Consider the following 11,423-nt stretch of genomic DNA (forward strand, 5'->3'; position numbering starts at 1 on the left):
GTCATACTTAAATGTCCGATTTATATTGAGATTCGTGCAAACATATTTAAAATTTAACAAATTTAAATGAATTTTTGAATCTAAATATTAATACGAATTTTGATACAAATCGAACAATTTAGATCAGACTTTGGATAAAACTTTGTCAAAGTCCATTGACAAAACCTCCCCCCGAATTAAATCTGATCCGAAACATTCCGTCCGGATGAACTCCAGTCTAAACTCGTCTATTAATGGAATCATGAGATAGAATTGGGTAAAACTGGAGAGGAGACGAAACAGGGAAAAGGGAAACAAACACACGACATCTTTACCTTAGTATGGTCGGTTCCTTATCCAGCAAACAAATAATAATAAAGGATTATACCAAGAGAAATTTTCTAACATCAAAGAAACCAAAACGAAACGAACAGAAATCTGTTGAATAGAACTTCAATCTCGGCCGCCCATCATATTCCACGTCATCATCTCAATTCTCAACCAAAGGACCAATAGAAGCCCATCTACCCGATTTTAACAGAGCTGTTTTAGTTTCATGTAGCGCACAAACCATATACAAAACATTTTGGATTCTATAATCCGTGTTCTGTATGAAGCGAAAACTACTCTGTTAATATCTTCGCCCCTATTTATCTGATCCGACGTCTTCCCTTCCCCACGCACTCACTCTCTTTCTCTTTACAATAGCTCTTCAGCTGACATCGACGGCCCACCAGTCGCCATTAGAGCTCTCCAACCAAAGTTTTTTTTTTCTGGCCTCCAAAGGAAAACACTCAAAAGACGGGAAACAGTGAGACAGAGATACGCGGAGAAAAATCAAGGACAACCCCCAAGTACTGCTGATCAAGGTACGCATCTATTGCTTCTCTCTGTTTTCCTAATTCGCTCGATCTCGTAATACCACTTCCAGCGCATTCTGATTTACCATTATGATTCTTTCATTGATTATTAGTTTGTTAGAAAGAATTATTTAATAAGTGTAAGGTGTTGAGGTTTATGTCGCCTCCGTTCTGAATTCAAACTAAATGAATCCAATTTCTCCTTTTCTCTCAATTCAAGCAAAATTAAGAAAATTCCCTTGTCTGTTCTTATTCACGTTTCCAGCTGGAAACTTCGATTTTGATCTCTGTTACCTGTTAGTGCTTATCTTTTCGTCTCATCAATGACATCAGTACACTTCTATTATGGTCAACCTGGAAACTAAAAGAAATTTTTTAAACAGGTATTGCTTTATTGAGCATTTCTTTCTTTGAAGTTTTCAATTTGGGGGAACCTTTTGTTAATCTTCTTCATTTTTTTTTTTAAAAAAAATTCTCAAACAGTTGACTGAATATAGCGCTTGATCTTATCTTAATTCTTAACTAATAACAAATTGTAAATGCCAGTAAGTTGTACGGATCGGTTGGTATGCGTTCGCAGCGTCGGTCCATTTAATGGAGCTGCGATAGATATTGGAGATTTGTCCTGTCCCCCTTCCTGTCATAATTTCTCTCTCCTGAAGTTTGGTATAATGGGTATCCCTTTTGGGAGAATTTTAAACCTTTCAACAACTACTTGCAGAGACAAGGATTACTTTTTTTATTATTAAAATTGTTACTTTTCTAGACGGTTTTATTAAATTACTAATTACCGCCGTCAATTTTACTCTTGTATTAATATTACACTACTTTTTTGTTTCTTTTTAACAAAAAAATTTGTGTGGGGTTTCTACTTTTTAGGAGTCCACATTAGGCCTTCAATTGAACTTTATCAATGATAGCTGAGTCATTTATTTTACTGAAGTTATACCGTGGAAACAAAGAAATAAATATCGTAATATGCTGTTATGCATAATGCATGGACGGACTTGAGTAAAATAAATGGGGGTCAAATAAATAGAGGTTAATTGACCTTATTTTTTTTTTTAAAGTTTTTCTATTTATGTATGAAATTGATCCATATTTTTTGAGTATTTTATTTAAGTATAATTTTTTTATATAATTTAGATTAAAATATTATGTATTATAAAATTGATTTCATTATTGCTAGGACAAATTTATATACTTTACTTTAACCAGGGGCGGATTTAGGATTCTTGTCAAGGGCAAAAAAATTATCGAATCGGGTTTAAAACCATTAACTAATTGGGTACTTGATAAAAAAAATACTTTGACTTATATTTTTCAATACTCTTGACTTGTAATTTTTGATGCTCTAATTTATAATTCTAATTATCAATTAAAATTTTAAAAAAATATTTTGATTTTAATTCTAAATTTAACTCGAATTACAAATTAAACATCCAAAGGGGATAAATTTTTTTTCAGAGAGATGTAAAATTGATCGGAACCAATAAATCATCATTAAAACTCAAAATTCAGAGGAAGCGACTCTCCCTTAGCTCCACATGGATCCGCCTCTGACTTCAACATGTATTTGACATCAATTGTTCGAAAATTTGACTCGACCCCTTCTAATATGCATTAGTTTATTTGGTAAAATGTGATATTAAACCGTAGCTACAGTGGTCCCGGCTCAGCCTAGTCATCCCGTACTTGTATTTGTTCAGATCTAATATTCTCACACATGATGCCACTGTAGAGTGTCAGGTACGTGTCATTTATAACAAGTATGTAAGAGGCGATAATTTAGTTACTTTCAAGTTATACCAAGATAATAGAAAATGATTCTCACCTTTTGGCTATGAAATGTTGTCCCATAAACAACGTCAATTATTTTTTTTTACAGATCCTTAATTATTGTTATATCCATTGAATCAGATCTACATTATCACCTTTTTAATGATAGTTATACAATATTTTTTGAGATTTTCTAAAATCAAATGACAAGGATATAATTTTTGTTGTTGTGATCTATATTTAGTAGCGAGTATTTTCTTATAAATAATTAGAAGATAGCCTTTAAAGCAAGACAAATACATTCATTTTCATAACGAACTTTGAAAAAACAGTGATGAAAGATATCAAAATTAATTACTAATTTTTTTTATTAAATCATGAAATTCTAAAAGAGTAAGGCTTGGGTGCTATGGATAGCATAGAGGGCTACGGTGCTACGGCTCAATATTTGAGTTTTAAAAATTCTAACAGTCGATCCAAACCGTTCATCTTGTTCTCCATATTAATATGTATTTGGAGATCAAATTTATACTATTTTTTAATTAGGTAGAAAATCACTTGATCTAAATAATTCTGCACCATTCAGATATTTGATTTTCTACCTATCTAAAAAAATAATAAAAAATTTCAAAAAAAAATATAAATTTTGGTCTCCAAACATATTAATATGGAGAACAAGATGAACAGTTCGAATCGACTATTATAATTTTGAAAACTCAAATATTAAACCAGAGCACTCCTCTGTGTTATCCATATCACCCAAGCCTTACTCATTCTAAAAACAGGGAGGACATGACTTCAATCTTTAGTTCCTAACTATTCACTAACAGAAATATATATATTATTTTTTCTAAAGGTGGGCTTTCATGATCCAAACCCTTTAGAACAAGATTTAAAAAGAAAAAAAAATCGCTTGTTAGATTCCTCGTTCATCTAAGCGACATGATGTGATGTCTAGTCTGTTCCATTCTAACGACATAATTTTCAATTCTTTTTTAATTTTTGTCGGAAAAAAATTGTGTTTAGAGACTGAATTTGAATATCCTTTGTGTGTCTCGAATTTGATAAAACAAAGTTTCGGAAAATTGGACATACAAAATAATAATAAAATTTATGAACTATTAAGTGGTCATTGCAAGTACAACACCGACTTTTGTTTGTTTCTTTGTAGCCTTTCTTAATTGAATGTGCTGAATTATTCGGTCATATCGATTTCAGAAGTTGCAGCCACTTCATCCACCTCTTTATGAGTGCGTATCCTCTGAGATATCTCAATTTTTGCGTGACCGACGTGTCCGGTGCCTATTCAGGGGTGATGTATTATTTGTGCTTTGAGATTCGTGCAGAACGCATTTAAACGGTTGGGATTTTCCATAAAGTCACGCAAAGTTTGAGATATCTCAGAGGATACGAATTCCCTCTTTATTGGGTTTTAATTTCCAGAAGGTCAAGAAACAATGATAATAGAATATGTGGTCCCCCTATGTCTTTTTCAGGACTGAGTGGGCCCTGCTCTCCTCTTAACCAATGGGCGATGATAACGTATCTTATTATTATTATTTGCTTAGTCATCTCTTTAGTTTATTCTTATCCTTGGGAGCCTGCTTTGGCCATGTTTTTTTTTTAATTGTGTGCTCTTACAAGGGATTGGCATTTAGTAGTAAATTATAATATAAGGTACTTGTTGTTGCTTAATAGCATTTTCAACGAAATACAGCATTACTTTCTGAGAATCTTTTTAAGGCATTTTAAAAATAGCAATCTAACCCCATGGAGTTAGCAGATATTTTGAGAGACGGAATTGGAAAATTTAAATAAGATATTGAAAAGTGAAATGCACAATGCACAATATTTTATCATTATAATTTAAATTCAAATCTATAAAATTATATAGTAAGATTCCAATCACTATAATATAAGTACATTAAGCATTTTTATAAAGATAATTAAGATATATAATTTTTTTGAGGAAATGAAATTTCAATTAAGTTTCTATACATACAGATCATGAAGAAAAAATTTAAAATTATGAAGATAAGGTCCGCTTCTGATATATTTTTTTTATTGGAACTTTAGGGGACTTCTGTTTTCTTCTTCTTTTGAGGACTGCTCTCTCTCAAAGTCTTTGAGCACCGAATTTTATATGGGAAAAAAAAAATAGTCTATCAACGACATACGCAGTTATTTTAATGATTTATAATCGATATCTTTAATACGATTGGGATTTGGGACACTCCGCATTCTAAACAGGAGGGCCAAATCGCCACACAACCCAATGTGGCCGCGTCCTGTGGAGGTCCGGTTCACCTAAAGTAACCCAATTTCTGAGTTTAGATATTGACTGTCCGATTCGAATTCGGGCCAATCCGGTCCGTGGTGAAGTGCATGGGGCCCTTTAATATGACAGTCCGATTCGAATCTGACGGTCTGTATCTAAACTCATAAATTGGGTTACTTTAGGGGATCCGAACTTGTCCTGTGGGCGCTATTCAAGGTTACTTTTATGGTATTGGGTGACTTGTGTGGTGGGCCACGCTGCATCTTCTAAATCTCTCACATGTGGCATCTTCATCCTCTCTTTCTCAGTTCTCACGCTTCCCTACCAAACCTTTCCCCTGTTTCTAAAGAATCTGTTCCTTTGACCGGTCAATTGTGTAACTCACACACCATTTTTTTTTTAATAGTTGTGCAATTTCGCCTGCCCAAATCAACTCTCCACCAAACCGGACGCGCCAATAGAAGAGAGATAAAAGGGTAGAAGAGAACCATTTTTCCTCATAAATAATGGAAGAACAAACAGCCGTCGCAACTACTCCAGCCGCCGCCTCCAGCGGTTGCTTCGACTGCAACATCTGCCTGGACTTTGCGACCGAGCCTGTGGTGACTCTCTGTGGCCACCTCTACTGCTGGCCCTGCATCTACAAATGGCTCCGCCACACCAATGTCCACACCGGCCAGTGCCCCGTTTGTAAGGCCGTTGTCTCTCAGGAATCTCTCGTTCCTCTTTACGGCCGAGGCCAAGCCTTCAAAAAACACGACCTTCAAAACCAAAACCAAGTCATCCCTCGCCGTCCCCAACCCCAACGCGAGACCAATGTGAATCAGCCGAGTGAGCCGCAACAGCATGAGTATGTGTATCCTATGTCAGCTCCAATGTTGTCTCCAGTTATTCATTCGACAGCTGGAGGGGTGCTAGGAGGTGTAGCACTGGCAGTGTTACCTTGGTTGACAAGGAACGGAGCCGCGCATATCCCGGCAAGTATGTTTTATACCAGTCCTTATCATTTCGTCACGGTAGGGAGACAGAGACGGCAGGAGCTGGCAATGGAGAAGGTGCTCCATCAGCTATGCATTTTTCTCTCGGTTTTTGCTCTTATTTGCTTGCTTTTGTTTTAATAGAAGAGGATATATATATATGGAACCGGCTTAATCCCATGTGAACCGATGCTGGGATAGAGAAGTGTTAGAGGTGATGTTGTATATTAAGTTTTTAACAAGCTTATGAGTTTAATGTTTGTAAAAAGAAAACAGAGACCAGTACCGGAGCTCCTCTTCCAACTTTGGAATTGATAGCAGAGGTTATGAGTAAAATAAGTAACTATTATGTACATAGATCTGTGTCAGTTGAATGTACTGGCAACTGATGAATGAATTAATACTTATTTTCCACATATTCAGACTCACTGCTGCTGATTTACTGTAATTTTATTTCTCTTGTTTTTGTTCATCCCTCAATTGCAATTAAGTTTACTCAATTGTGTACTTGCAAGTTGCAACTAACCAGGTGTCAGGTGTTTATGTAAATGAGACTATGAATCCATGCCTCCAGCACAACTGAGAGGCTGAGACCCAAATGACACACGAGTGCATATCCTTTAAGATGATTGAACAAACCGGTGTATATCCTCTGATATACTTGAACTTTTCAGTTTAAACAAACTCAAGTCTCAAAATTTGTTACGGAGCCTATTTAATTCACAGGATCACTGTTAATAAGAAATGGGTTACATACATCAAGATTTGTGCTTTGTAAATCAACTCAAATTTTGAGACATCTGATCTGATCTGATGCGAACTCGGTCGCACATACCATGCGTTAAGATTTGCACTGTGCAGTCATCAAACGATCAATGTGCTTAAGCTTGTGGTAACTAGCTGTTCATTTGCTTTATCTGAAGTGCAAACAGAAGTCTAAATATATTAATTGATGAGTAATCCAAAATCAACAGAAAAGGTAACATTTTCTCCATCCATCTCTCTCGTGATAAAAGTTTGAAGAAAATATCAGTCTCAAAATTATAAACTAACCCAGTAGCTGCCTTGTGGAATGCTTAGTTTCACCAAGTGTTTTAATATTCGGTTCTTATTCAGTATTCGGAAAGCCACCGAATACCGCATATACAGTATACGGCCGAATATTCGGATTTTTATTCGGATTTTCAAATAAAAAATCATAGGCATTAACTCTAATAAACATTCCAAATAAACATAAATAAAACACAACACAAGTTAGAATAAGTTAACAACCCACAGTACAAATTACAAAACTACAAATAAGCATAAATAAAATATAAGTTCAAACTTAAATAAATGAAATTATAACTTATTCGGTTCTTATTTAGATTCTTATTCTCTATTCAGAAATATTTGGTTTATATTTGAAAATATTCGGTTTATATTCGAAAATATTCGGTTATTATTCAGATTCTTATTCTCTATTCGGAAATATTCAGTTCATATTCGAAAATATTCGGTTCTTATTCGGTTCTTATTCAGATTCTTATTCTCTATTCGGAAATATTCGGTTCTTATTCGGATTCTTATTCTCTATTCAGAAATATTCGGCCAAATAGATAATATGAGGAAAAATATATTCGGCCGAATATTCAAAACTGAATATTGGACTGAATACTCATTTCATTTTCGGTTTCCAACTGAATACGAATATTAGGCTGACTAGACCGAATACTCATTCCTATTCAATTTCCAACCAAATACGAATATTCAGCTGAATAGACCGAATATTAAAACACTGGTTTCACCTACCGGATCTAAAACTATTGGTATTCAACAACTCATGGTCCTTTTTAATGGAAATCGGCACCGCTCTAATCATTTTGGGGCGTTTTACTTGTTTTAAAATCCAGCCAAACTCACGAGGCTTGTGCGCTCGATAAAATAATCATCTACAAGATTACAAACGTAACAAAACCCGCGTCTCGTTGCGCGTTCAAAGAAAAAAATATATATATAATGTTGCTTTCTTTTTGTATGACAACTGACAAGTCATAATTGTCCGAAATTTTTATTAATATTCAAAATAATTAATAAATTTTAAATTCTATCCACTTTTACAGAGAATTTTAAAAATTGTTCAAACCAGTTAAATTCTCACCGATTCAAAAGTCTCTTTCTGATTATTTTCTCACTAGTTCTAGAATTAGATTCTGAAACCGGTGAGATTTTCACCGGTTTCAGATTTTCAGAATGAATGTTTGATCTCTTAATTACGATACAAAGGGACCTACGGTCAATGTGAAAAATAATAAAAAAATAAAAGCAAGAAAAGCTTCTGGGAAAATAAATGCGAGGTTAAGATTTTGCTATGCATGTTTCTGGGTAAATATATGTTCGCTAACCAATTGTGATAATTAAACAAATGATTATTAAAATAACAAAAGTATAGTTATAGATACCTTCTTAACACTTTTGATATATAGTCTATTAAATTTAGCATAATTTATAAAATTAATTTGTCATGCATTAAGTGATATATTAATAGTGCTCCAATAATACTTAATTGTAATATGAGGAGGGATCAAGTTACAACAATTTTTGAGTTACAACAAGTTACAACAAGCATTTTCTACATTTTCAAAGTCCAAATCGTCTATCCAAACCGTTAGATGTGATCTCTACAATAAAATGTGCTTGGAGACCAAATTTTACATTTTTTGGAATTTTTTTACTATTAATTAAGATGGGTACAAAATTTAATGGTTTGAATTTGACTAGTTTTTGTACCAATCTTAATAAATAGTAAAAAAATTCCAAAAAATGTAAAATTTGATATCCAAGCACATTTTATTGTAGAGATCACATCTAACGGTTTGGATTGACGATTTGAACTATCAAAATGTAAAAAATGCTTGTTGTAATTTGTTGTAACTCAAAAATTGTTGTAACTTGATCCCTCCTCTTGTAATATATCTAATATTAAACCTATGTAAAATAAAACAAGTACAATTTTTATTTTAATTTCATTATTAATTTATTGATTGTCATAGTTATCAAATAAATATAAATGTCAATAAGACTATGTATCTAATAACTTGATCATCACCAAAAATCTTAAAAGAACAATACTACATCTTTGTAAACACAACAAGTCCACAACAGAACCCGACTCTATCATGGATGCAACAAGGTGTGTTCATTGCTGACGCATGATGGTGAATATATATCATATTAAATTCAATCAGTGATTATCTTTTTGTTGACAGTCAATCTTGGTTCTAATCGGTGAAAATTTCACCGGTCCAATTATTTAAAACCGGCGATAATTTCATCGGTCTCAATTCTAAAACCAGTGAGGAGAAAAGAAGTTCTTAAACCGATGAGAATTTAATTAGTTTGGACAATTTTTGAAATTCTCCGCAATAATGGGTAGAATTTGAATTTTATTAATGTGTTTGGATATTAATAAAAATTTCGGGATAATTGCACATCTCTGTAAACACTTATTCGCATTTTTTTATATACTTCTTTCTAAATATATTTACTTAAGGGCAAAACCTTTTAGATTGTATGTTATCAGAATTATAATTTTCCAAGAATTATTTTAGATTTTAACAAAGTCTTTTAACTTAAATATTCCTCTATTAAAAAAAGATAGAAGTGATGAACACTTTATGCAATAGATATAAATGTTTAAAAATATATATATAGATATATAAACACAATTGAAATGCAAATAAGAAGTGCTTATAAGATGTACAATTATCACTCATAAACACATGGAAAAGATAATTTGTACATATATATTTTTTAAGAGGAGGGTTCAAATGCCTCCATGTTTTTGTGCCTCCATCTCTCTCCATCATTTTCAAAGTTCAAACAGTCGATCCGAACCGCTCAACCTAACCTCCATACTAAAATATGTTTGGAGACCAAATTTTATATTTTTAAGAATTTTTTTACTATTTTTTTAGATAGGTACAAAATCAGTAAATCTGAACCATCTAAAAACAGTATTTTTGTACCTATCTAAAAAAATAGTAAAAAAATTTCTAAAAATATAAAATTTGGTCTCCAAACATATTTTAGTATGGAGGTTAGGTTGAGTGGTTCGGATTGACTGTTTGAACTTTGAAAATGATGGAGAAAGATGGAGGCATGATGGAGGCACAAAAACATGGAGGCATTTGAACCATCCTCATTTTTTAATTGTTTTTACAATGACAGTTTAGTTTGGTTTTCCTAAACTTATTTTTTGTGTCACTTGAGAGATCAATTTTTTCAATTGCCTGTTCCGAATTTGACAATTTTATCCCAATTTCTGAAAGCATGAGATTTTTTTTTTAAATATCAGACGAAAGAATCGGACTCAAAGATATGCATCCAGATTTATGAAAACTTGTATTCGCCTAAAATTACTAAATACGTGCACTAAAAATAAAAATATCGTTTTATTTTAAAATAATGTAGAGACCAAAAAAAAATCCCAGAGATTGGGCCTAAAGAAATTTGTCACATAGAAAACACACACACACACATATTCTATGAAAAAGATGTACACGGTGTTCATATAAAAACTTTAATTAATGCTTCTGGATTGGAGATCAAGGCAAGCAAATTTTAATGCTAGCCAGTACAGTTAAGCATTGAACTATTATTCAACTATATGAATTTGGTAGATGCACTTAATAAATAAATATCGTTTTTATTTTCTAGAGCTTCTCCGTAAAGAGAAGCACACGTTTGCAACTTGCGAGAATCAGAACTGAGGTCTGGTCTCTCGAATCGTTAACCACTTCGGCACCGGACATGTCCGCACGCCCAACCATAATTTAATTATTGTCAATTGGGTGTCAATGGATACGGTAAAGATCAGATTGAAGCATTTTTATATCTGTACTTGTTATAATTTTTTGTTATCTGTACTCTATTTTTATTCACTGTAAATTATCTTATTTGTACCACACTCTTACTCGTTATAGTTGTTGGATAACGAAATGATAGTGGGTAAATAACGGAGTAATGTTAATATAATATTTCTTTTTATTATTTACTAAAAAACATTAAAACGTATTCATTTCACAAATATACATGCGTGTTTTAAGATCTAAACTTTATTGAGATTTGCTAACATTTATTTACGTGTTTCAATGGTTAATTAAGCGTAACACAACTGTTAAGAATAATTGGAGAATGAATATTCATTGCTCATTAATATATACAATATATATAATTTTTTTTATAATTACCTGATCGGATAACGGATATGGAATAGGCTTTACCCATACTCTTACCCATTTATATAACGGAAAAAAAAAATCTTCACCCGTACCTATACTCGATAAGTTTACGAAAAAAAAAAATCTTACCCGTACTCGTCTTATTGAATACGATATGAATCAGATAAACGGATAAAAATGTGCCATTGACACTCCTAGTCTTTGTCACTTTGGAAAATTGTAGGAAAAATGTGCCATTGACACCCCTAGCATTTGTCACTTTGGAAAATTGTAGGAAATTGTGGAGATGTAAAATAGTGTCGTAACTTGGGTTTTTGTGGTGTTTGTG

At 32.9% G+C, this 11,423-nt stretch overlaps 1 protein-coding gene across 1 annotated transcript; it reads left to right on the forward strand.

The window, feature by feature from the left end:
- The first annotated feature begins 647 nt into the window (after window positions 1-647).
- LOC144561582 (E3 ubiquitin-protein ligase RMA1H1-like) lies at window positions 648-6,289 on the forward strand. The gene is made up of 2 exons (XM_078310582.1): window positions 648-848; window positions 5,303-6,289. Exon 2 carries the CDS (start codon window positions 5,403-5,405, stop codon window positions 6,012-6,014), a length of 612 nt encoding a protein of 203 aa, XP_078166708.1. The 5' UTR covers window positions 648-848; window positions 5,303-5,402; the 3' UTR covers window positions 6,015-6,289.
- The last annotated feature ends 5,134 nt before the right edge of the window (window positions 6,290-11,423 follow it).

The sequence above is a fragment of the Carex rostrata genome, chromosome 11, assembly GCF_964058835.1.
Source record: "Carex rostrata chromosome 11, lpCarRost1.2, whole genome shotgun sequence".
Taxonomy (NCBI): Eukaryota; Viridiplantae; Streptophyta; class Magnoliopsida; order Poales; family Cyperaceae; genus Carex; species Carex rostrata.

Bases quoted from the DNA above. Each gene is read 5' to 3' on its own strand.
- LOC144561582 (XM_078310582.1), top strand. From the start codon at position 5,403: ATGGAAGAACAAACAGCCGTCGCAACTACTCCAGCCGCCGCCTCCAGC.